Source organism: Pteropus medius, unplaced genomic scaffold (assembly GCF_902729225.1).
Source record: "Pteropus medius unplaced genomic scaffold, Ma_sr-lr_union100, whole genome shotgun sequence".
Lineage (NCBI taxonomy): Eukaryota > Metazoa > Chordata > Mammalia > Chiroptera > Pteropodidae > Pteropus > Pteropus medius.
This window is the reverse complement of record NW_024342474.1, coordinates 4,807,635-4,835,297: the sequence shown is the minus strand read 5'-3', so window position 1 is coordinate 4,835,297 and position 27,663 is coordinate 4,807,635. Positions and strand designations below refer to the sequence as shown.

At 36.2% G+C, this 27,663-nt stretch overlaps 1 protein-coding gene across 2 annotated transcripts in view; it reads left to right on the top strand.

Annotated features, from left to right (window-relative positions):
- The first annotated feature begins 9,872 nt into the window (after positions 1–9,872).
- The window catches only part of TAFA2 (TAFA chemokine like family member 2), a 385,780-nt gene continuing 367,989 nt past the window's right edge, over positions 9,873–27,663 (top strand). For both annotated transcript variants that reach the window (XM_039865868.1, XM_039865867.1), the window contains exon 1: positions 9,873–9,928. In XM_039865868.1, the coding sequence (XP_039721802.1) occupies positions 9,897–9,928 (32 nt within the window). In that variant the 5' untranslated portion in view covers positions 9,873–9,896. The remainder of the gene's footprint in view (positions 9,929–27,663) is intronic.

Genomic DNA, 27,663 nt, shown 5'->3' with positions numbered 1-27,663 from the left:
CTCGCTAGCCTACGCCACTCATCTCCTGCTGTGGGTTCCTAACAGGCCGTGGACCCGTACCAGTCTAAAGCCTGGGGGTTGCAGAACACTGCTTTAAGCCACTAAATTTTGGGACAGTTTTTTCCATTTAACTACCTACTACTTAGGACAGGTTTTTTGTTTTTGTTTTTTTTTTTGCCTCTGTTCTTTCTCGAACTGCTCTCTGGAGTACTCTTGATTTATTTCTATGACATCTATTTGCTCACTTGACCTATTTGGTTTCCTGATTACTGACCATAAAGTATTAATAGAGTATTTATGGTATGTTAGGCACTATGCTATGTAGGGAATAGTAAAAGTTAATCGCATGCAACCTTGAGTTATATAGAATAAATTCTGTGCTTCCTTCTGTTCACCTAATTACATGAAAACACTTAAAAGATGAGTGAGAGAAGCTTTATTGAAAAAAAATAAGGCGGTTAGCACCAAAGAAACAAAACAAGAGGAAACAAGTGGGACTGAGTAGCTTATATGTAGCATTCTTCTTTGCTTTTGCACTAGGAATCAGAAGTTTTTGTTCATTTGTTTTAATACCATACATTTTGGCAGAACAGTGAGGGGAGCTGCCGTTTATTTATTTTTTTCTCTCCGTTTTTGCCACTAACTTCTTTCAGTTCTTATTAATAGATCCAAGTCCTCTGGCTAAGTCTTTTCCATATCCAGGTGTAAATCATTTTCATTTCCATGTAATATAGGAGATAGCATATTTAGTTGTGGTGCTGGGGAAGATAGAAAAAAAATCAAAGCCAAAACCAAGCCAAACAAACAACAAAAACTAGCTTTGAATTTAGGTACATCTGGTTTGAATTCCAACTCTGCCACTTAGTAACAGTAAAATTAAGTGTCAATAATTTTCAGATGTAAAATGGGGTTATACCATCTACTTTATGGGATATTGTGAGGATTTGAGATAAGGATTTGAAATTACATATAAAGCCTCTAGCAAAAGCTTTAAGTGCCTTAAAGTGACATTTTACTAAGCCCTCAGAACATGGAAAGCTACACATGCAGTTAAAATCCAGTGAACTTCAGCATTCAAAGCAATTATTTTCCACTGCTTAGACAGGAGGAAGCAGGTGGTTTAAATAAACAGATGCTAGGAAATATCTCAAGATTTCTGGTAGGTATTTGTCATATTGTTCCTTTTAAAAGGAGGAAAAAGGTTTTGTTTTAACATCTAGGAGGTGCTAGGAATAAGAATATCTTGATCTTAAAATTATTGGGAATTATTTACCTTGATATTTATAAAAATACAAAGATTATAGAATTTTAGTTATCATATGACTAAGAAATTCTATATTTTTCAATTAATTTATATATTTGTTATGTTTAATTTTTCATTTTTGTTTCATGTTACAAATTAGGAAAATAAGGATGAAATGTCACACATTTTAAAAGAAATAAACTTTTGACAATGTGATAAAATTATTGATTTCCCTATGACAATAGAGAGCTAATGAATTAGAACCTAGAGGGATTATAACGCATGTTTTACATTTCTCATGGGCAAGGGAGGCCAATGTTCTAAAGTGATTTTGTAAATGGCTCTTCTTCCCAGCCCAGAGCCTGGGTTTCCAATGTCATTCCTGTTTGGATTACATCCTACCATTTATTGAAGCAGACAGAGAATTTCTGTAAGATCTGCAGTGAAATAGTGCCAGGTGTTTTAAAATGCAAACTTTGTTCCCTGAGGAATTAAGTTGTTAGGTGAGAGGAATCCAATAAAAATCTTTGATCATATGACTTGAATCTTGATCTTTTGAAAGAGACCATTCGAAGGTTCCTCAAATGATTTCCCTGTGCTAGAGTGATTCAAATCTACTGTGGTACAATTAGCTGAAATAGTAAATGTTACACAATTTACTTTTGGCTTCTTGTTTTAGATTACTTCAATCAGTCTAAAGTATTTCATTATAGATTCTTTTCTTTCTTTAAGCCTATGCTAAGTTAGATTACTTAAAATTGAATGACTCTGAAAATTCAGAATGAATGGGAAGGAGTTTAATCATAACTTTAATACATATTTTATAATTTTTAAATATATGAAAACACCTTGAAAGCAAACCTTTAAACATTAAGTTTGCAAAAATCTAAATATTAAAGTCATAGATGGACCTAGCTTGAACTTGACAAACCTAACAAAACATTATCAAAACAACCACCTTGACCTCGTTAAAATACTTGATACCCTTTTAAATACAAAACATGGTTGAATTAGAAACATATTCCATATTTCTTTGTAAATATGGTACCTAGTATTACTTTTATTTTATAGCTGGTGGAGAGAACATGTGATATCTAGTTTATCAATGGTTTCAGTGAACCAGAGCTATAAAAGCACAAAACTTTAGAGCTGTAGGAATTTAGTCATCTTGATGTTTACTAGTCTAGTTGAATAAGAAGTACGGATATCAGCTCCAAAGCAGGATCTTTGAGATATTCCTAGTTGTAAGGCACCTGTAAGATTTCCTAGATCAGCATCTTGTTTCTTTGTTTCAGACGTTCTTTTCCCTTCTTAAATCTATTATTAGTAGTTATCTTTTTTTGCACAATCTTCTAATCACTAGATTAAGGCTTTGCTCATCACCAAACTTGATCAAAGTGAGCTGTAGAGGACCTTTCTTTTGAGCTCATAAGTATAATACTGCTTAAACTAACAGCTAGTTTGACCAAATCTGTAAAAACATGACCTTCCAGGGTCTCGCTATTCAATTTCTGTAAATAGCACAAGTTTCCTTTAGCAAAGACTCTGGTTAAATAGGGCCGCAGTGCAAATCGTCTCTCTAAATCCATTAGAGGTTGGAACTTGTAAAAATGCAAAATTCTTTGAAACCAGATATCGTTTTTTCTTTGTGGAGAGATTGGAATCCTAGTTACAGCCAGCAAAGCTTTCCAACCCGGTTCTCCCTCTAGAGGGAGACATAGTCCAGCTTTTATACCAATTGCCTCCCTCTCATTTTTTACTGTCTTTTTTTTTCTGCAGGACCGCAGTTTGCTCTCAGCAGCAGCTGCGGATGCTATCAGAAGTGGCTGTTGGGAGAGAGACGGAGGGAGGCAACGCCGTCTGGTCCTGCCATCCCATTTTACTGCTTAACTCAACCTGGAGTGTTGGGATCTATCCTCTCCCTGCGTTCTCCTTGCACTATACAGGGAGGCAAGTCACTCCGTACTCCCTGGATAGCTAGGCTGGGTGAAATAAGGGGTCTGGGTGGAACAGGGGGTTCTGCCCTTTACGGTGACTTTCTAAAAGATACCACCAGTGTCTTTTGACAGTACGGCGCTTAGGGTGGGAGACGGAGAGGAGGCTTTACTAAACGGCTTACTTTTTTTTTTTTTCTGGTGGTCTGGATTTTTTTTTCATTTTTCCCCCATCGGCCCCTCTGGCCTTCTCTTCTCCCCTCCCGCCTTTAACGAAGTGACACAGGCAACACCTGCTCGCTTGTGTTGGATGTTGGAACTTACACTTTCTCAGTGGTGACGGTACCAGCATACTGGGGAGAGGGGGACAACGGCGAATTTTCCCTTTCTTCCAGCGCACGATGCCGAGAGGGTCAGCGGTTGAGCCGCGTGGGGCTATGCCCGCAGCGCTTCTAGGCGGGATTAAGGGGCTGCAGCTGGCCAGGAGTTGCTGCTAATTGGACTCGGCTCAAAGTCTGCGAGAGGGCATCACCTGCGACCTATCTGCTACAAGCGGGAACACCGGCACCTGAACCGAGGAACTCGAGCGTCTTGAGGGCGGAGGATAGCCGAGCTCAGAGCCTCTCCTCCATCCTGCCCCGAATCTCCCCACCAACTCGTCCACATTGGAGACCCAGGACCTGCGAGAGCCAGGGAACTGGTGAAGTACGTGGCAAAGGCTGCTTTCGTGAAGGTGAATTGTTCTGTCCCATTGCCTTTCCCCAGAGAACACAGAAGAGGGCGGGAGACAGGCAACGGAGGATGTGTGAGTGTGTGTGAGCGGGAGAGACGGCGTGAGGCGGGAGGAAAAGTCTGTACTCGTCGTTAAAAGCAAACAAATCAGAGATGGAATAAGCGCGGTAATTGCTGCAAGACCGCCTTGATTCTCGCAGTCCCGGGAGCTGAGCGCACCGCGCGCATCCGGCGAGGACAGCCGGCGACCGCGGACGCTGGTCTAGCTGCGGGACTTTGGATTGTGCTCAGTAAACAAATCTTTTCATTACTTCGACACTGTGGAACGAAGAAAGGGGGGAAAAGAGACGAGGCTCGCGCGCTCCACCTTCCACCCACTTTAAGGGGATTCCAGTTTAGATGTCAAGAGATTCCTGAACCCTCTTTGCCATCGGAGGAAGAAACACACAAGCGCGCGCGCACACGCACGCTTAGGACCTCGCTCACACGCCCTCCACGAGCACACACCACCAGACTTCGGTTCCCTATGCCCCTGAACCGGGACGGCGGACTGGCATCTGGGAAGCAATGCAAGAGCGATAAGGCTGGCGCAGGCCCGCGGAAGCTGCAGGAGCATCGCTAGGTGTTGCCGCCACCAGGAAGCGGGGCTGCAGGTAGGTGCGAGCCGCGCCCCCCGCGACCCGCCTGTGCTGGGTATTCGGGCGGCAGCTGGAGGACCCAGGGCGGGGACGGCCTCCCCTCCTCGGGCGTTGAGGGCTGTAGGGGGCTCGCCGGGGAAAAGCGAGAGGTGAGCGCAGATGCTGGTTGGGCAGCCTGCGTCTCCCTCGCGGGAGGTCAGGGTAGGGGCGGGGGTAGAGGGACGCCGAGCCGGGATCTGAGCACAGGAAGGAGGTCCGAGAGCGGTGCCTTCCTTCTCTTTTCTGCCCCATTTCTCCCAACATAATAAGCGACCCGGCCGAGGATTAAAGTGGGATTTAATTAGATCCCACAACCAAACCCATCCCGGCTGGGAACCATTTTGGACTCCTAATTAGGAGTTCAGGGTCGCGTTCAAGGATCAATGAGATGTTAGGTCGCTCTTCTGGAATCCCTACTTTCTGTCCACTTCTGATTAGTTAATTCTCGGGCCTGTCTGTAGACAGTGGGCATTTCAATGAGGCTATTGATTTCTATACCTCTTTATCTTCGTAAAGAATCATCTTGATAAGTCTCAGAGCCTCACCTATTTAGAGGTTTATTTGGATTTGGGAACGGACGCTTTATTACCGAATGAAATAAAGCTTTAATAAAGGATACTACGGGACAGCTTTAGGACAGCATTCAGAGAAAGAACAGCTTCGAGAAACTAATGGTTTTTCATTTCTTTCTGGACGGATGCCTCCCAAATCTTGCTAATAGTACATGGTTTTTCTGCCCCACTGCTTTGTTGTCCCTTCCCCCATTCTGTTCCAAAAGGCCAGGTTCCTACCAAGAGGTGTTTTCTTCAGGTTACTGATCCTCAGTAGCCAGTGGGGAACGTGTTATTTCCAGATACTGCTTTTGCAAAGGAAAGTTTGAGATCCGTTGCCCTATTTCTCCTAGAATTGCAGGCTGAGCTGTCTGGTCTCCACTTGAAAAGGACGAACTGTGGGCGCTTGAAGAGCCCCTGGGAAGACGCGATGCTTTCCCATTCAGTATTCCCTTTCCAGATCGATTGTTAAACAATTCCCCGAAGCTTTTGGAATCAAATGTGTAGTTAAGGCAGTGATTAGCTGGCCTCTCTTCACCTTGTGCTGGGGGAGTTTGGCTTGTGGCAATAAGACAGAAAAGAAAATATTTTCATTTTATAAATGTTAAATCCCCTCTTGAATTTTGCAGAAGTCAGTTTCTTTTTATTTTATTTTATTTTATTTATTTTTAAACAAACCTCTGTTCAATCTTTACTCTTAAAAGTACTCCTAAGCAGTCAGCATATAAGCGTCCTTCACTCAGGACAGGAGCTGAGTTTCAATGACTATTGACTGAATAACAATTATCTGGTTTCTGTCTTCCCAACTAGATTGTTTGAGACATCAACGTTCAAACTGTTATCCATTAACACATTAAAACTGCTCTATTAGGCAATCTAAGTTAAGACAATTGAGTAATTAATTTAAGATGTCTGTTTAAAGTGTGAAATGGCAAAACTAGCAAAGGAGATTGAAAACACTTCTAAAGGCTTTAAAAACAAGACCATTAAGATTATTTGTATTTAGTCCAGCCTTTCTATGTTTCCACTTGTACTCTCAGGCTGCTGAATCTTTTACAGTTTCAAATTTGGCACCTAAGAGCCTTAAAAATGATCAGACACATTTAATTTTCTTTTCCTACTTTATTCTGTTCTGGATCTCATCTGGGGTCAATTGTTTGCATGTGACCTCTTTAGAGTGTAATTTTTAGAGTCATCAGTAGCCATTGAAAGGCCATCAGTAAACCACATTGAAGCTTGTTTTGACTTTAATTTTCAATGAAAAAAATGGGGTTGTATTATTTATAGATATAATACTATGAGAGCACTGCCCCGCCAACTGAGTGCTTAGGCACTGTGACTCTTTTAAGAGGCAGAACACAATTTTAGTGTGTTGCTTTTTATTAGGCATTTTTTAAAGATTAAAATCTTGATTCTTGCCTTTAATAAAATTTTGTAGTTTACTCAAACTTACGTATTGATACATAGTGCTATGTTATATGTCTTAAAGAAGAACCAAAAACCTTGATATTAAAGCAAACACCTGTAATGCTACAAGTTGTGCTAAAGGGAAATCAAAAGTATCTGAGGTTGTGATTTTAACTCTGAAAAATATTAGCTATTTTTAACAATGACAAATTGAAGAATGAAGATTCATTGAGATTTCCATGGCTCTATGTCAGAAAAGATACATATTGCTTACATACTGCTTTATAGTATTTACTAACCACCAAGTTATAAAATGTGATGACACAGCTGTAAAAAGGTCTGTGTTTAGATATGGCCACTTTCCTTTTAAAATATAAAGTGATGAAACTTTGAGGGTAAAAGAACAGTTTATAAAATTATTTTGCATATTATCGGGAAATTTTTATGGTCCTGGATCCAGTATCTTCAATATAGTATTTTGTTTCCCAATATAGCATTCTAATAATCCTTTTACAACATTTTTGAACATTTAAATGTTGAAAGTGCATTTTAGGGTTGATTTATCACTAATTGCAGGATTACCCTATACAGGTAGAGTAAGATATGCCTCTTCAGCATTTTCCAGGCATTTCTGATCATGGGCCCCAATAAAAGATACTGTTAGATTTTGCCTAAGTTCAGCTGTGGCAGCAAACTGATAAATATTTGCCTCTTTAATGCATGTCTTAAACGAGAAATGTTCCAAAGTGTCATCAGTTATTTCTAACCTATTTGAGAAGATGAAATAACCAGAGTGCAAACAGTTCAGTGCCCCTGCTTTTACTTCTCCAGTATTTTATTAGGGATGCCTCATTAAGTCACATTATTCTGCAGCTGTTTTGTTCATTAAAGATTCAAGTAAAAATAAGAAACTACTGTGCAATGCAGTTTTGTTTTCTTGGTAAAAAACTAAGTTAAAGTAAAATAAGCGATTAACATAGTCCCCTTTGATCTATGCCTGACATTTACAAATGTAATTCATCAACCTATTAGTAGGGCTCCATCAAAACAAAGAAGAAATGCATTAACACAGATGCCGCTGGATATGAAGCCCAAACCAGCTGAATCAACCTCATATTTGGTCCACATACTTACACAGTATTTCACATGATAAATTTTTCTTATGAAGCACTGATTATTTTAATGTCATGTAATATGATTAGTTTGCCATTTTGTTAAAAAATTCTTTGGTTAACTTTATTTTGAACTACAGTACTTGGAGCATATTGAATTACACCACTGGAAGAGAAGGAATAATTTTACAATGAGTTACCATACGTCTTTGTAGAGAACAGTTTTACTTTAGTTTTGGAGCACAGTCTGGAACGGGAGACGGAAATGTAGGCCTAGCAAACAGACCTAGAAGTTAATTTTTGTTTTTTAGTTGTCATTGACCACTGATTTATTGGGTCATTTTTAGAAAGTCTGATTTTATTCATTTGGTACAGTCCTCAATGTCCTTGTCAATGAACTATAACTAACAATTTTTGTCTTCTACTTATTAACAGAAATTTTAAGAGAAATAATTAGACTTATTGGAACATGAAGAAAAGTACTATTTAAATACATTTCTCTAATACCTATCTAATCTCTATATTTATACATATATTCACATGCATATATACATACAAATGCTTTTAACGGCACCCATATAAAATACCGGTTTTGTATTAAAGGGGGCAAGAACAACTTTAAAAAATGTCTACATTCTTAAGTACATAGTTTTTCACTATTTTACATGATTTGACCTACAGTGTAACTGTATTCATGGTTTAACAAGGTTGTTTATAATTGAGTTTGAGACACTGTTACATGCAATATGTTTTTCTCTTTAGTTTTTCTTTTGGAGATATTTTTATTTATTAAGTTACAAATGCAAAAAGAAAATTAGTGTCCTCTGTAGGGGCACTTTGGGATATGTTTATTGACACTATGACTGGGAAGTTCAATACATTTTAAACCCTGAACATATCTGTATGCTGTCATTATTAAATATGCACATCCACAGTCAAAACATAAACCATGCGTTTAGAGCATACTATTCTGGTTTATAAATAGTATCTACAAATTTTCCAGAAACATTTATATTATACTCCAACATCATGTTAGAGTTTCGAAACCCACCCACTTCCAATGTGTATACCACATGTATATGTCAGATTTCAACCTGTGCCAAAATGATAGACGAGTTAGTCACTGGAATTAGTGAAAATCTGGCCTATTTAGGCAATTGGTTTTTCTGACCGTTGGAAAATATGACTTTCAGGTTATTTGGGATTCAGATGAAAAATGAATATATTAGCGATGAGAAGAACATTTCATTTTGTTCACAGTGATCCATATGGGGTATGAGAGAGAACTAAGGAATCAGACCTTATAGTATGCTTTTATTAGACAAAGGCCTTTTAATCACTTCCCTCAGTCTCCTAAATTACTCCATAGTAGCTGTAACTGTTTTATGATTTCCCCTGAATGGCCAATTAGTGAAGGTACCTCTTCTTTTCTCTCAGCAATAGCACAAAGGCAGTCATTCAATTAAATTTATATTTATATTGCTTCTTTTATACAGTAGATTTTTGAAACTCTTTACAGAGATTAGATAATGTGATAATGTTGCATTCTTAGTAATTATGGTGGTAGTTTGAATGGGGTAGGCTAAATTTTGACAAAATGGGGAAAAGCAGCCAAACAAGTCTCCTTTGCTGTTTTAACTTCTTGCGCTATGTAAAGCTAACTCTTCATATAAAGCCTGGAAAGTGCAAGGTAGCTTTTGATGAATGCAAGATTTGTTTTACTAAATATTTTTGTTTTTTTTTCCTGCTACGAACCAGTCACTGTATAATTGCATGCATGTGAATGGGCAATTGTGTTGACCTTTAAAGGTCATGCAAAAAATTCTAAACCTTTCAATTTACAGTGTTAATTGCCTATGGCCTCCTGTTGTTGCATATGGAGATTTCTGTTGAGTTTAATAACAGAGTAACACTTTGGCCTTCCGTGGCGGATTAGGCAGCTCTTTATAAGCACATTTATGAAGGTATCCATAGCAAGCACTATGACAAAAGATTTTTGGAAAAGTATATTTTTGCTTTGGGTTTAAAGTTTTTAAGCCAGAGTGGCCTAGGTTATGAAGAGATGGACAGTTTCTTTCTGGTACAAAAATACCCATCACTCAAAATTATATGTAAAAACTGCATGGTTTTATTTGATTTTGGCTCAGTTTTTCTTTTTCAGTGTCCTTCTTGGAGATTCTAATGAGAATTATACTTAAATATTGGAGGAAGGAAATGTGCTTGTTCTCTCCTGCTCTGTTATGAAAAAGACCATCTGTATGAGAAAAGCAAGGTGTGTTATTTCTTCCAGTCTTTCTCGTGGCTTCATGTTCTTTGTCTTTATGAATTAGAATAAGCAAAAGCAGGGAACTCAGAAAGAGTTATGTAGTCATAGGAATCTTGATAACACAACCTCAACCTAGTAATAGGACACAGTTTGTTAGTGTATATTCTGTGAGAGGGCAGGTTTTCTACAGCTCTAAAACTTGGTCAACTTAAACAGTAGAGCTTTATGTACCAATGTAGTGAATCTGTGACTGCAGATGAGTCAAGAATTCAGAAATGGCCAATAGAGATCATTTGAGGAAAACAATATACACTATGTTTTTACTTGTATTAGTTTATGGACAGCTCCAAATTCATTTAAGGTGTACAAACATGATTATTGTTATTTCTTTCTTGGTTTAGTTTTACCTTTTTGTAGGTATATGATGAATGGCATACTTAAATTCGTTGGTGTTAGAGAGTTCAGTAAATTCCTTTCTAGAATGGCCATCAGACATATCGGTGACCTGGTCCTGCTTTTGTTTGTATTTTCTTCAGAAAGTTTAGTTGAATTAAGTGCAACAGCTCTAACTTTAGTTCTTTTTATGGAGAAAGTAGATATAAGGAGAAAGTAGATGATTTACATTTCAGTCAGGCAATCCAAAGGCCAAGGGCAGAGTGAAAGGGCATTGCAATCTCATACTCCATAAAACCATTTTGAGCAGTTTTTAAGTTCAAGGAAAATTTCTAACCTACATTTTTTTTTTTTTTAGCTTTAGTTCTTGAAATGTTATATCAGTAGTTTTCTGCTAAGGTACTATTTAGCATTATTGAAAACACCTTTTAGATCGTTGGTTTGTTCATAAATATACCAGTAATGGGTCAAAATTTAGACTTTGCTATTTGAAAATTGTTAATCATACCATTTGTTGAGTGGTTAAAATTCATTGGCTTGCATTTTGGTTAGCAGATAAATTTTGAAAATTGTCATAAAACCAATGTGGTGCAGTGGCCAGAGCTCCGGAGATGCTATTGTAGCTCTATCAATAAGTGACCATGTAACACAAGAAAATCACTTTATTTTGCTGTGCTTCAGGTTCTCAGCAATATATTCTTGAGTCAAGTTTTCAAGACAATTAAAAATGTAATTTTCTTTTTTCCTGTGTTCAGACCTACTAAGCATCGTGACATGGTAGGTATAGTAATAGTATTGCAGGATATAACTTTTAGTTAGGATCTAGCACATAGTTTCTAGCATATCAGTAAATGTTCCATGAATGCTTTTTAATAACTTATCTATAAAAGTTGTCTAGCTTTTGAAGATTGGGATGATGATAATAATGATAATTATGGTGATGACTAAAGATTACAGATGTGGGGACATAAAATTGAATCAGACTAAATCTTATGATTCAGTTTAGCTATTTTGCCTAGTTTGTGTGATGCTGTTTTGCTGTGAAACAAGCTGTGATAGGCTATAAGTCTTAGGCTTGTTAGGGTTACATGTCTTTTCTCTACTTCTAGTTTTCTTAGTCACTGAAATAAAATGGTTTTGTTCAACCCAAATAGAACTAGGCTAGCAAATGAATAATCTTCATGCTATTGTTGGTAATTAAACACATTCTTTCAAAACTGGTGTATGAATTTTTGAGAATTTGTAATTCTTGGAAAAGTCCATTTATTCAATAAATATTTATTGAACACTCTCTAAGTTCTGGGGTATCTCAGTAAACAGAAAAGTCAGACACCTGTCCTCATAGAATTTACCAATTCACTCTATTACTTGACGTTTTGAAATGAATCTGGAGGAATGGTTCAAGAATGTACTGTACTATGTCTACTCTTGCTACTAATTCTTGTTTATAATTGTGAAGAGTTCCGAAAAGAAATAGTTAAAATAGTTAAAATGTCTGAGTTAGAATGTGTCATGTAGAAAAAAATATATATTTAAGGTGAAGTGGTATGTAATTCAGTGGATTGTTTCCACCTCATCAGGTCTATGATTAAACTGAGGGTGACACAAATAATAGCTCCTTTTCCCTAATTACCCATATAAAAGAATAAATTTAGATAGGCTGAATGACTTGAGATTAGTGACATGTTACCCCCTAGAGCCTCTTAAAAGGGTTACAAATTCAAACACCTATAGGAACGTGAATGAGCGAACCATACCAAATGGAAGATGACAAATGGCAACTGCCGCTCAGCCTCACCTACATGTTGGAGAGACCATAGGGAGTGGTGGAGGTTCTGGTCCACATCTGAGTGGGGCAGCTGAGCCTTGGCTACACTTGTTGCCATGCCAGGATATGAGACTGGTGTTGCCAGATTTTCTGATTTGTAGAAGAGAACATAGGTGTACAGATTTTTTAACGTAGAAGTTCCAGATTTATAAATGATGGTAATGAGTTCAAAGTTAAAATACTGTGTGGGCCAACAAACACATCTGTAGGCCATATTCAGGCTAATGGGCATGAGCGTGTCATTGTTGACAGGGATATGTGAGGACAGCTAGTTAGGGAGATATGTGTATGCCTGTCTTCTGTCATCTCTAGCCATAATCCTCCAACTCCACAGGCATCTGGAGTCGGGGTGGTTGCCAGTAAAGCGCTCAGCTATAGTAGCTGAATGATAATGAGTGGTTCAGTCTCACCCCTGTATTTAGTGTTCTTCCTGTTGACTCATTGTGAAGTTGATGCTGAACTCACCTTGAAGTTGGTGGTATCTTGTAGGGTTTAAGAGAGATGCTGAGAATGTAGTTTCAATTTATACCAAATATTTAGAATGGGCTGTATAGTTCTGTAATGCCTTATTCCTTTCGATTAGTGCTTCTTAAACTTCCATATGCACACAAATCATCTGGAGGAATTTTGCTAAATTGGAGGTTATGGAGTAGGGCCTGGGATTCTGCACTTCTGACATGCTCCCAGATGAAGCTAATGTTTTTGGCCACGGACAACAGTTTGAGTCACAAGTCTTTAGAGAGCTTTTTCATCACTGAAATTCATTTTATGCATGCAGAAAAGTTGGAGGACTCCAACTCTTATTTCTCTGACAGGTTTCTCTCTGTAGTAAGCAGCCCAAACTGACGCTAAGCGCTTTTCTCAAAGGCTCTTTAATCAGAGCACAGAATTCATAAGCATTTTGCTTTTTTCTAATGTTCTGTTTCAAGAACATATTTTATCTGCAAAGGATTAATCAGAAATTGTCTGTTCTTCACATATTAATGCAAGTTTGAATTACTACAGTTTGAAGAAATTTATTTCATAACTAAGGCATTGTATTATACATGGATATATTCTCTCATACAAGGTCAATTTTAACTCTCTAAATCATTTTTGGAATTTCAACAGTAATTGCTTCCTTTTAGGACTTAAATGTCACAATTTTGGCCATAATGTCTAGATTTTTGTTCTACTTAAGTAGTTATTATGAGTTGGTGGGAGAGTAGACTTGAAGAAAGATGGTTTTCCTTGTGTGTTTCTTGGGCTTACAATATTAAAGTGAATATATCTTTTCTTTTGCTCTGCTAATCCTAAATACCTTTCAAAAATGATCTCTTTAAGATTGAAGACATAACTTATTTAGGAATTTTGACTTCTTTATATTTTATTAGCATTTTTTCCCCTTAAACCAGTTTTACTAATGCCAAGTGTCATAGCTATGCTTATAACTTTACTGTGGTAGGGCCTTATGTTACAAGCTCAGTTCACTAGTTAAAATATTTTTGTCAGTGTTATCAGTTCCCTGGAAATTCTTATGTTTCTAATGCTGGTATATTAATTATAAACTGAAATTAGATTTAGACATGTCAGTCTGAGGGAGTGAAGCAATTTATTTTCTTGCAAGTTGTATGATTAATATAGTTTGTAATAGTAATGCTATTAAAGCTTACTCAATTTCTTTTAAGTGCTTAGAAATTTCTATTATATAGAATAGTTTTGCTCCTTGCTGAGTAATGAGATGAATTCATTTTACAGAGTCTGTTGGACTATAAACTCTGTAAGGAAGTACCATGTATATCAAATTTCTATCAATCCCCAATTCTTAGCATTGTCTGGCACATAATAGGTACTTAATAAATTTAATGGGAAGATGATCAAGAGTTCATATTGATAAAAATCCTTTTTGCATATTTCTTCAATGCGTAAGAAAGTAGTTTGTGAAGCACTGTCATTTATTCTGCCTAATTGAGTGTGTGTGTGTTGTGTGTGTGTGAGAAATGGAATTTATTAGAATAAGGGGTGGGGGAGAGGTGAAGAGAGAGGGAGGGAGATGGAGGGAGATAGAGAGGCTATTTTGAATTACACTTGACAGGTATTTTAGCATTCAAAAATACATTCTAAGCAAAACATCAAGGACAAAAATAAGATAAGCATGCTGACTGATATTTCCATTCTTTCCACAATTTATTGTAACCTGGAGGTTTAGAGGCTACATATGCTTGTGATTCTACTGTTATATAAATTAAGTAATTTGTCAATGTCAATTTTAAGTGTTGTTAATCACATATGGAATATATTTTGATCTCTCTTGTCAGTGATTTGACTCATCATTCATTAGGAAATTTAAAGCCATTTATTCTTATCTACATAATTACCATTTTCATAATTTATCGTGAACCAGATTTGCTTTTTTCACCTTCAGGAAGACTTTTAACTGTGAAACCATTGTTCTTGGCTTTAATGATATTGAAAATTATTGGTATTCTAATGTTAAATGCTGCTTAGTATGGATAGTATGCATTCAAGTATTTATTGATTTTAGTCCTTCTGGGTCAAGTAAAGCTTTTAAATACTTGTTGCTATAGAAGATTTTACAAAATTAAAACTCTTTGACTATATTTGATTATTAAGAAAACCCATGTGTATTATAAAATTAAAAAAAAACCCACTAGATCTTTAAAAACTTAGTTGAATTTTCTGCATTGCCTTTATTTTAAAAGATTACATTAAACTGTATATATTAGCATGCTTATATGCTTAAAAGTTTCTCAAAACCCTTGAATATTATGTCTTTACTCTCTGAAGTATAAGACATATTTTTGGAACTCTTCAATGAGTCAAAAGACAGGATGTGAATTGAATGGACCTGTTTTTTCCCGCTGTATTGTCCCCGCTGTATTGAGATTTATATAACTAAGGATATAAGGTTATTGAGCTAGGGCTACTTATTGAAAAGGGTAGAACTAGTTTTCTTCCTCAACTCAATTCTAAATATGAAAAATTTAGGGACTGTACTGAAATATTTTCAAAATCAGAGTTAAAATCAAGCTTATGGTATATTGGTGAATTTTACCTTGGATCAAAGCCCATGTTATACTTCTAGGAAGACTGGGTCAGCTATGATTTTCCTTGCCTAGTATCTTTTCCTAACAGCTGATTACATCTAATCTTTACCATGGACTTCAAGGTTTGTGGCTAAATACTTCACTTTGTATTTTGTGAAATCTGCTTCAAGTTCACTGGATAGATTGCATGGCAAACTAGAGTGAAATCAAAGAAAAAAGCAGACTGAGTAACTGGCAGTCAGAGATTGAGAAAGTTAACATTTTGCAGGATATGAATGGTAAGAGGAATTTGGGGGCCAGATGGAGTAAAAGGGAGAAAATAGAGGTCAGAAGAGAAGTCTGTTCTAGCTAGCATTTTTATACCAAAAAAAAAAAAATTCATGACCTTTGAGAGAGGTGTAAGAAGTTAGACAAAGAATAAATCCATTGTGATTCTTGGGGAACAACAAGATAAAATAGCAAAGAACTGAAATAAGACTGTAGAGGAAAGAAAAACACCTGGGACCAAACCAGAATTTCCCCTTGGTCTTGTAAAAAAAACTCTATCCAGGAATAAGAAATTTCTGTCAAGGCTTTTTACCAAACTAAAAGTCAGAAAGGATGTTACTGAACATTTATCATCAGTTTTCTCATTGGTAAATTGGATTTCACCATTACTTAGATCCCTCCAAGCTCTATATGTTAATGATGACTGTAGGTCATACTTCCATACTTCTATTCCGTCACATGAACATATCTCGAACACTGCTTTCTCTTTGCTGCTTTCCTAACCTGTGAAATTCTTGAGGTCAAGGAACGTGTCTTACTCTTCACTGCGTACTACCTAAACTAACCTAGGACATAATCAAGCATTTAATTAGTGTTTTATTAATATTAAATTTTTATTCTAAAATTCTAAATTATTTTCATCTTTTATTTCCATAATAAACAATGAAGTGTGTTCCACAGGCATACGTAATAACTATATTTGCATAGTACTGTATTGTTTACAAAAATATTTTCATGCATATGATTTCATTTGATACTATAAAATGGCTGTGAGTTAGGAATGATTGCTATCTTCGATTTCGGGTGAGAAAACTCTGGTAGAGAGTGGTAAAAATCATACAGTGAGTGCCAAGAGGCTAGTTTGAATTTAGGGCTTATCTGCTGGGAGACAATTCTCCATGGGTCTCACTGCCCTTTTGTTCCATAATAGCTTTTTAAGGATATTTAAAAAAGTGAACAGCCTTGAATGATACTGTCTCTCTTTGAATCACAGGACAGATTTGCTTAATAAAAATAATGTCTTCCTCTAGGATAAAGGGCAGGTCTGCTTGTAGCCTTTATAAAATATTTGGGTTTGCCAAGCTCAAGGTTACACAAACCAATGAGTGTGCAACATCTACATGGGTGCCTTTGCATCACACCAGTGGGACTTGGGGGCAAAGAGAACCTACTGAAATGTGATGTTCATGCTGCATCTCAAGCAGTCCTCTTGAGACCCATCCTCCTTTAATATTTAGAAACATCTTTTGGTGGCTGTAGGATAGATCATATTGGGGGTTGGATAGGAAGCCAGGGAGACCAACTAAAGAGCTATTTTAGTGCTTCTGGTGAGAAATGGCAAGAGTTTGAAGAAAAGAGTTGGGAGGAGGGAGGAAAATGAGACATAGTTGAGGGGTGGGAGATAGAAGCAACCGGTCTTGGCAACTGAATGTGTGGGAGAGGGAGGGAGAAGGCTCAAGAATAGGTCCTGGCTTAGGTGACTGGTGGTGTTTGTACAGTAAGATCCCCAAACTGCTATATCTAGATGAAGACGGTAGGTTTAATTTTAAGCATTTTGAATTTGAGGTGCCCTTGGGATACCCAAGTGGCAATCTAAATGATAAATTCAAGTCTGGAGCTCAGGACAATTATGGTTTAGAACAGGGATTCCCAATCTCCTGGGCCATGGACTGGTACCCATCTGTGGCCAGTTAGGAACCTGGCCGCACAGCAGGAGGTGAGCAGCAGGCCAGAAGAGCGAAGCTTCATCGTTATCTGCAGTCACTCTCCAGTGCTAGCATCATAGTCTCAGCTCCACCCAGATCATCAGGCATTAGATTCTCATAGGAGCACGGGTCTCTGGTGCCAAAATGGTTGGAGACCTCAGGTTTAGAGACAGGCTTAGGAGTTGTCAGTGTACATATAGCAATGTACATGAAATCTCTAACTGGATGAGCTCTCCAGGAAGAATTTTTAAAACATACGAAGGAGAGAGAGCCCTGGAGTACAATAATGTATATAAAAGAATCTCAGGTTTTTTTACTATCAGCAGAATGTCACCTTTAATTTTAGCAGAAAGAGTTTGTAGCAACCTGGCCTCATAAACCTTGGAGTCCATCTTTCCTGCTGTTTAGAGAAGCTGAGGATAGCAGAAAGAGCAATTGTGGAAAGTGGGGAGCATGCCCAGAGTTCCCTATTTCCATTTTCCCTCTGCTATCCCCTGAATATCATTATATACTAAGGCTGCGCCCCTGCATATCTCTCATGGACGAGAACACTGTGAGGGGACAGAGACTTTTTCTGTGTGTGGCCTTCATTCTCTGTCGTGATCTACAGACATTTTAAAAATTAAAAACTCAAGCATTTACAATGTGCCGACCACTGTGCTAAACACTTTGCACGAATTATTTCATTTAATCCACACAGTAATTCCAGAGGAATGTACTATTGTTATTCTTATTTTACAAACAAGTGGCTTGATCAAGCACACAACTTGTAAGATATAGAGACAAGTCTTGAATTACACCCTGCCTTCAGAGTTGGGTTTTAACCATACAGTACTGCATCTCAGTCATACTTGTTAGAAAATGAGACTCATTCTGTTCAACAGAATGCTGGTCAGAGAATTGTCTTGGTTCAAATTATTTATATCTAGACATCCTAAGTATGTCCTATTTCTTCAGGTTTAGAATTATATCATTAAAATTACTCTGTAACATCCATAGTATTCTTTGAATATGTCACAGATTTCCCATAAGTGGCTTTCTATGACTCTCCTATTTTATGTGATAAAAAATTTTAAGTAATGAGATGCAGAACTAGTATTCAAGAGAATTTGAAAAATTTATGTACTCAAATATTTATTCCTTTGAATCGAAAAACAAAACAAAGCAACTCCAACTCCTACCCCAATGTGAGCTAATGTGTGTCTTTTTCTGGAATTTAAATTCAGGCTGCAATATTTTATTACATTTATCTTACAAAAATCTCTCTTGGCCTCTTTGCTGTGTAAGAAATGGGAATCTTGGGGGCAGAGTGGGAATAGCCGATACAGCAGCCCTGTTTGCAGAACTCAGTTGCGTTTGGAGAACATCGATATAAGACTAATTAGAAGCAAAGTATTGAACAGTGCAATCTTCTAATTTTCTGATTAATGGCAGACCTCATGAAAACATTAATTATATTGAAAGAATTTAGACAATTCCTTTTTGAGTAAACAAAAAATATATCTGTAAATGGATGTTTTCCCTAATAATATAGGCAACAGATAGTTTATGGTAATATGAATAGGTTTCTATTCTTGAATGTTATGGATGTTTTTATATGATGTCAGCATCAGAGAAGGAATACTGTATTATAGCCATGTTATATTTTCTTTTGATTCTGTCTTTAGAACTCAATGTTGGAAAAGAATGGAACAGATTGATTTTTTTTTTTTAATGAGAGGGTATAACACCAATTAACCACTGTGTGTGTGTGTGTGTGTGTGTGTGTATATTTTCAGAATACATAATCTATATTATATACTCTTCATATACTTGATTCACTTTCTTGGTCTGAATTATAGTTGCTTATAGAATGGAATAGTAATTGCTTATAATTTGTCTTAATTATCAGCAAGTTAAATATTATTATAGATTGTGCTCTGTAAATTATAAATAGGAACAAAACTTTCTAGCTGGGGCTAAGAGAGGCCCTTGTGAAGAATGAGATTATAAACTCATAACAAACAACAGTGTAATTTCATTTGAGGAGCCACTTTGTTAATGATTACAGGGCATTCTTTTTTAAATGACTGGGGATGTGGCAAAGTGAAAATGTTTAAAAGGAGCTTATTATAAATACACAAAAACTAAGAAAAAATGTAAAGTTTGGAGAAATGATATAATCAGAGCAGCAAGTAGACAGTTCAAATATTTTTTCTTTACACATTTCGTTATAGCATTTACATATAATCACCCCCACCCCCATAATGTTATAGTTTTAAACCAGGGGAAAACTTTGCAGTATATAGAATCCAAGAGTCTCATTTTATAAATGAGGTCCCAAGGCCCAGGAAAGTACCCAGATTTGCTGAATGGCACAGAAATTGTGGCAGACCTAGGTCGGAAATGCAAGTTTCCCAAATTCCCAATGGGATGTGTCTACTACAAATGATCTTTGTCAGCTTTTCATAGAATCAAAGTTTCAGAAGGGAGTTTGAGAGGCACCTAATCTATCTTGCTTTCTTACACTGATTTAGAAAGTTATGTGAATATCGATCCAATTAAGGAAGAAAAAATCCAGAGAGAAAGGAATGCTAACGTTTTGTTGAATAATTTATTCTAGAGTTTAAAACCCTGTTTGTTTATATATATTCATTTAGTCATTATTTATGGAGCACCTACTATGTGTCAGACACTGTGCTACATGCTGCAGGTACTTGGTAAAGCAGAGAGTATCCTTGGAGTTTATAATCGAATTGGGGAGACAGCCAATAAACAAATATATATTTCCGTATGTACATATACACAAATATATTTGCAGATTAGGGTAAGTGCTATATCAGAAAATTTACCTGCAAACATTTAGAAAAGTGTTGTATCAGCAGACAAACATACAAGGAAAAAAATTTTGATTCAAAAATGAGAGAATTCTAATATTTAGAGCTGTTCAAAGATTAAGAGTTTTAGAAAGTGGTAAATTTCTAACATTGAGAGTTTTCATGAAAGTGCAACTAGACAGCTCCCAGGAGAGCGTGATTTGAAAGGCATTCAAATATTAGATGGACCCTTTATTGTCTTTCTTTGAACTTCTTTATGGCTAAATTAAATTCTTTATCCAGTGGATTTTATTTAGGCTTCATTTTATTTGATTTCTCTGACTTTTTATCTAGATGACCATTCCCTTCTTTTCTAGTTTCACTCCACTGCCCACAGGCTTATTAAACAGTATTCATGGTTCTCTTCCTACATCTATGATCATTTCTTTAGAACCTCTTTTGCTGACTTTTCTTTCTCTGCCTTTCCTTGAAATATTGATGTTCCCCAGTACTCTGTTCTTGGCAGGTCTCTCTTATTGACACACTTACATTTCCTTGTTGATCTCATCTACTCTGATCATTTAACTAGGGCCTGCCTGTGTGTTGATGATTTCCAAATCTGAGGTTCCTGGCAAGACCTTTTCAGTCTGAATTTCCAACTGTATATTAGGTCTCTCTGTCTGGGTGTCTTAAAAAAATCAAACTGCGCATATGTCAGATTGCATTCATTCTCCCTCAAAATTCTTTTTCTGTTTTTCTTAGTCAACAAATAATATTTAAATCTATCCAAAGACTAAAAGTTGTTTTGGAAAGTGGTGAATTTCCACAACTGGAGGTTGTCGTGGATACTTATCATTCATTAGGTCATTAGAGCAGAAACTCAGACACAGGTTTAAAAGACACTGGTCTGGGACACAATCCATAGCACATGAATGAAATGTATGCTTGATAAGGGGGCCCCCCACCCCCAACCTGCCCCACCCGCTCTCAAAGGAGATCAAACTATTTGGATAAGGAATGGAGTAACCGTTTCTGCATATTTTCAGTTTAGGATGTCTTAAAAGGAAGTTTATGAGGAGATCCATCAAGATTTTTTCAGTTAGGAAACCTTTTTTCTATGAAAGTAGAGGAGTCTAAAATTTACCGAGTACCCTACATTGGGCCATGGCCTAAGTTAGGAACCTTCATATATTCTGTAAGTTCATCTATTCTTCACAGTGATCCAAGGGCCCAAGGGATTAGTATGACTAAACAGTTTAAAGTCTCAGAGGTTAGGAATGCTGCTAAAGGCTAGTAAGCTTTTTAGGTGGCTAAACTTGAATTTGAACTCAGTATATGAATTTTATGGCAAAGGCTTTCTCCAAGTTTTATTTATTTCTTGTTTATATTTTCAATTTATCAAGGGCACTGGCATTTTAATTCTATCTATACGTGAAAACACTTCATATGTTCATCTAGCTTTCAGTGTGTAATTAGATGTATTAAGCATCTACTTTGTGTTTATACTGAGTATTCTATGCAGTAAAAAGAGGCAGAAGTCAGCCTTTTTCTTGAAAGAGACTTTAACCTAGTTGCCTACAGTGTTACTGAGCATGCTTTCTGGTTCATCATGAAGGTTGTGAAAAAATATTTTAAAATCACTCTGGATCCAAGATTAATGCCTGCAGCACTCCATTTTTCCTGTTGAATTATTATAGTTAAATGATCTTGGAAACTCTCTTTTGGTGTTTTGATGAATATATCATTCAAGAAATGTCAAGAGAGTCTTCTATATAGATGGAGCTGTTGGGGCTCTCTTTCGGGTACTTACACAACTTTGGTTTATATTTATCAATACATCCTCCTTGAAATGAAATTACTTATATATTTGCCTTCACCACTAGATTATATGATTCTTGAGGGCAGAAGCTGTTTTCTTCCTATTTCCTGGCACACCGTTGTCCCTCAGTAAATGTTTGTTGAAGGATGGAGAAAAAAAAGAAAAGCATCTTTGTCTTCTGTTACCTGAACCTATAATTTTGTCAGATAAGGATACTAAATTTGTACAAAATGTTTTCCGTTTTTAAAGAATAGTTTTACTACATAATCTATACTATTTTTCTTTTTGACAGAGATTTTGTGATGATTTGTTTCAGTAGGTTTCCAGTTTCATATAAAAAAAATATACGAGAGACAATACACTTACACTCTAACATCATTCTAATCCTCCATGAATTTTTAAAAATGATAAATGTGGGCCTGTGCCCAATTTCTTAGTGTTATAGGTTTATATATTTTTATTTGATCTCAGTATTATCAATATATAATGCATCATAAGGGAAGAAAAGTGGTCCCGTAAAGTATTTTGTGAAATTTTTGTCTTTTTTTTTGGAGGGGTAGCTTGGATGATTCATGACCAAGGAAATGTCATGCAGCAGAAGTTTCTTGTTATTGCTCTAACTTTGTTCTAGTCACAGCTGTAGTTTCCTTTCAAAGTGCAGGGCCTATGTTTCAGAATTTGGAATTGTTTTGTAATGTAAAATTTTAGCAGAGTGGAGCTCAAAATTTGCGCATGGAGGATTTGCTTGCTATTGTTCTCTCTGTTCTTTTTTTTCTCTTTAAATACTATAGATTGCATGAATCAACTATTGGTAGAGAGGTGGTGATTAATAATAAAACAATAATAATGGTGATTAATACTAGAATAATAGCAATAATACTACATATAATTAAAGAGACCATGTGACACCTTAAGTGTGGGGGTCAGAGCAAAGTGAATAATATAATGTTGCTAGGTTGCAAACTACTTATTAGTTCCAAAATATCAATCAAGAAACGCTACAGCAGTCTAAGTATAAAATGAAGAAAAAACAGTTTTAAAAATCATGGATAGAAAGTGTTCTCAGAGCCATGATAATAGACCAATAGCTAAGGTAGTCTGCTACCTGATGGAACCCATTTTGCAGTTGGGGTTTATAGTTCTAGATGGTCCCTATTTAGTGAATACTGTACAGAAGTAATAAACAAATACGTAGCTTTGGTAGAGCAAATGTGGAAATGGAAGAACATAAAAGCAGAGTGATCTATCTCAGGCTGACTTGATGTACAAGTTGGACAAGTTTCAAAACCAGTATTTCTTTTGTGTCTTGGCAACATTTCAGCAGAAGGTGAATATTGGCTCTAGCTGCATCACTAGGAAATCTCTTTACTTCAAGAGATTGTGTAAAGTGCTCACCCAGTGTGATGCTAATGACTTAATGTAAGATTCACCGGACTTAAAAAATATCTTAGAATTATGGCAATGATAATACTGGACTCTAAAATACAGTTTTCTTTGGCATTTAAAAAAAAGATATCAATTATTTTAGGCCTCATGGGTACGATTAAGTCTTGCCCTAGGGTCCTCAGGATGGCACTTTTCTCTTCTGGCTTTCATAAATCACTGGCACAAGACAAACAAGAAGACACTTATGGTGCTTATAAAGAACTTGGAAAGCCATACAGGATATGCATTGTTTTTGAATCTTAATGTATTTTTTAGATATGTGCTTATATTGAAAGCTGATTTCTATTATATACCTCAGACTCATTTCTATTATACAGGTGCTATCAGTTATAAATAGAATGTACTAATAAAAACACTTTTTAAAAAATACCTGTTACTTTTTAAAAAAACTATTTCTTGTGTTGTTTTATAATTTACCATTCTTCTCGTTGGCTTCACTCTTATTATAATCCATATACAGTTATAAAACTTTTACTAAATGTATATTGAAGTTACAGAAAACCTTGCAAAGCTAATACACTAATACCTGTAATACAGATAGTCATCAATTTACAAATGATTGTGTGCTAGTGTCTGTGTGGTGCATTTGAGAAATATCTCAGTGTATTGAATAGATCATAGACTTTGGAAATAAACAACCAGGATTAGAATAATAGCTCTTTTGCCTTCTAGCTGTATGATATTGTCCAAAACAGTAAGCTTCCACAAAACCTAAGGCTTTGAAATTCCTGTGCTTTGGGTACATGAGAAAGTAAACACAGAAGGAGTAACAAGAGAGATAGGAATTGGATTAATGTGGTGTCCCTCAGGCTAATGGCGATGGTATTGAATGTAGCAGAGAGGTTAAAAAAAGGTGAGAAAAAGGCCATCACGTTCTGAAATTACAAGTTAATCAGAATAGAAACTGAAAAGGCTTGCTACCTGAAGATAAGTGAAGCTTAGCCCTTTTTTATAAGGATACTTTATATGACAAAATAGCTCATTATAATTAAAAAATTATTTTCCCAAAGTATTGGGGAAACAATATTATTAAGGTGCCTGCATTCCAATTTTAGCCCTGCTACTAGCTAGCTTTGTAACTTTGAGCAAATAATTTAATTTCTCTGGGCCTCTGAACTGTTGAGGTATATGGACAAGGGTATGTGATTGCAACTATGACTACCATTAATATACTATTAAATTACCAACTGTTGTTTATTGAGCCCTTTGTACCAGGCCATATACTGATTATTTTATGCCTATTCTTTCATTTACGTGATATTTGATGTTCCTTTTATTTAAAATGTCGTCACTTAATCAGAAATGCCTCAGAAGTACTAATACTGGCAACCACTCTGAATTAACCAAAATTATATCTAAAAATTTTTCCAGTTTTTTGATTTTTCCAATTGATTAATTGCTGGATGGATTTACAAAAATAATTATTTTCAATCTTGAGTGAATTGTGTGTATGAATGTCTAAGACCTGAACCCTGGCTAGATTGAAAACTTATAAATTCCCGTGGGAAGTAGCACTTGTATTTTTAGGCATATTTCTTCCATTAAAGCCAGACATACTCATTAAGAAACTAAATGAAATATTTCCTTAATAAGAAATAATTCCTTAAAAAGAATTCAGTGTCTCAATAAGTCTGCCTGGCTTTCGTAGCAACTTTTAGCACAATGATGTCTCGAGTATTAAAAAGTTATCTTAAGTTCTCTAGGAACAAGATAGATGTTCCCAGGTTCGTGTGCAAATGAGAATTGTTGAAAAACGAAGTGAAACTTTGGCTGCCCTTCAAAAACCTCAAGTTTACCAAATTGCAGATCAATGGACTCAGTTCTTACTGAAACTTCTAAGAGAGAGCCTTACACAGAGGGATCCATGGCATAAGCACAGATGTTCTTTTAACTGTACTTATGAAAAACAAATCAAATACTAGATTTCTTGTTCACTCTCTTTGATTGCCTAAAATAAGACTATTCATAACATTTTCATTTCTCTGTTTTCCAAAAATAAATTAGATCTCAGCTCTGCTGATAGAAGCATCTGCTGAAGTGAAAATTCTTTTAATGAAGTCATGGGAAAGAATTAAAATGCATCCTTTTCCCCGCTTCTCTTCTCCTCACCCCCAATCCTTGTGTTTTTAATATATCCATCAAAAGAAAAATGACAGGTTAATACAAATGGTTATTGTGATGTCTGTTTCTCACTTAGCCCACCTTTCTGAAGATCCATTGTAATAATATTAGGGCAGTGAGAGATTTACATTACTTGGGAAATAAACAGGTATGTTTGCCATACTTAAATAACAGCCTCTCTCTAAATGCATCTGTCTTTGAATGCAGATTTTGCAAATGAAAGAGGACATTCTGTGGGTTCTTACATTTCCGTGACTGCTCATTTGGTTTCAACAAATCATCTTTAAATAGATAAGATACCTCCCTGAGATGAGAAGGAAGGTCAAAGAAAAACTAGAACCACTGGCCTTAGCCACTGTAAGAGACAGCATAAGAAAAGTGAGAGCAATGATTGCTTCTGGCCCAGAGTATGAGTTGTTGAGAACAAAGAAAGTGGTTCTTTTGAACAGTCATGCCATCTTAATAATAACGCCCCCAACTGCTGTTAGCTGTTATAGAGAAAAAATAGATAATTGTGGTCAGTTAAAAGACAAGCTCTTAAGAGCAATGAAAAGTTGCGATTAGTGTTTTCTACTCACGTATGGAGATTTTGAGTGGAATTGTGGCTCATTTGTCAGAATCGTAAAGGGAGTGTAGCACTTGATCTTCATATTTCTCATGAAAAGATCCTTGTTGAGTCATATATATTATTCTCTTCAGAGACAAGCTGAGTGATATTTTAATAGTCTTTTTAAATATTTGAAACTTTTCCTACTGGCATTCAGGTAGCTGCACTTACTTCCATTACTGGTTCTGTCTTCCAAGCCTCTACATGTGCTTGACATTTTAATGTGATTAGATTTCTTAGTTTTCTCCAAACACTTTTTTTTTTAATGTACTTTGTTCATATTGTGTCTTCTACTAGCAATGCCATCTTTTCCATTTCTGCCTTTGAAGATATCTTTCCCTTCCTTAGACCTTATAAAAGCTGGACTTATTATTTTTTTTTGGTGGAATGCCACAAAGAGACATTCATATAGTAAATACAATGTTTTTTTAGATGTCATCTAAAATCCTTTCAAATTATAAGATTTCATTACTTATAAATTCAGAAACTAAGGAGGAATCTCTGTCAAATGGACAAGGAAAATTTGCTAGGGACCAGAGAAAGGCTACAATGGATGGAGAATCTCACTGCCCAGAGTTCTCACAGCATACTGTTGGGGAAATATAATTAAAAACAACATCTCAACTTTGACACCCTCTTTACAAAGAAGAGAAAGAAAACAGTTTTGTTGTTGAATAAGCATTAAATCAGAATGTGAAGTGCATCACAGACAACCTGCTGTGAGATTGCAAAGACGGAAAGAAACCTCACTCTTTTGTATAGCCAGGCAGATACAAATCATAATACACATGTTCTCCAGATAAACAACTAGTCTTAAAGTAAGAGGACTTGATAACACCACTCGTCAAGCATATTTCATCCTGTGTTCACCTGGTAATTGGATGAGCATTTGTGTTAGCTACTTGGCTTTATCTAGAGAAACAAACTTATTTTTATAACAGGAGATAGTTTTGCAACTTGGTGCAAGACACCCACCAAATCACACTACTGCCCTCCCACAGACACTGGGAAGTAGGGTGCTGTCTTTCTTGATGTTTACATTTCAGAGAGATGGTTCCCATAGAAAGACATTACTGGATCTTAAAGCCAGCAAGAGACCTATTTAAGCTATTAAAATAATTTACATATATTTCAAAGAAAGAACTTAGAAGTTTTCCAAAGTAAATAAGAAAAGGGATGGTGTGATGAAAGATACCTCTACCCTTGTTTTCTTCTTATTTTTTATAATTCCAAGGTTTTAAACTTTTTTTTAACATACAGAAGAGTAACCCTCTCATCCATTGCTCTGTTGCTGTAGATAGTTACACATTCAGATGTTCTTTAAAGTATTTTTCTTTTCTAGTGGTTTGTACATCAGAATGTTAGTTATTGTGGTAAAATACATATAACATAAAACTTATTGTCTTAATCATTTTAAAGGATATAATTCATCGGTATCAAGTATATTCATATTGTTCAACTATCACCACCATCCATCTTCAGAATTATTTTTATCTTGCAAAACTAACTCTGTACCTATTAAACAATAATTTCCATGTCCCTCTCCCCACCCTCTGGCAACCACCATTCTATTTTTTCTTCCTTCCTTCCTTTTCTTTTTTTCCCTCCTCTCCTTTCTCCCCATGGCCCAGTAGAATAGTAATTACTATTCTACTCTCTTTTACTATGAGTTTGGCCTAAAAACCATATATATATTCCACATGTAAGTGAGA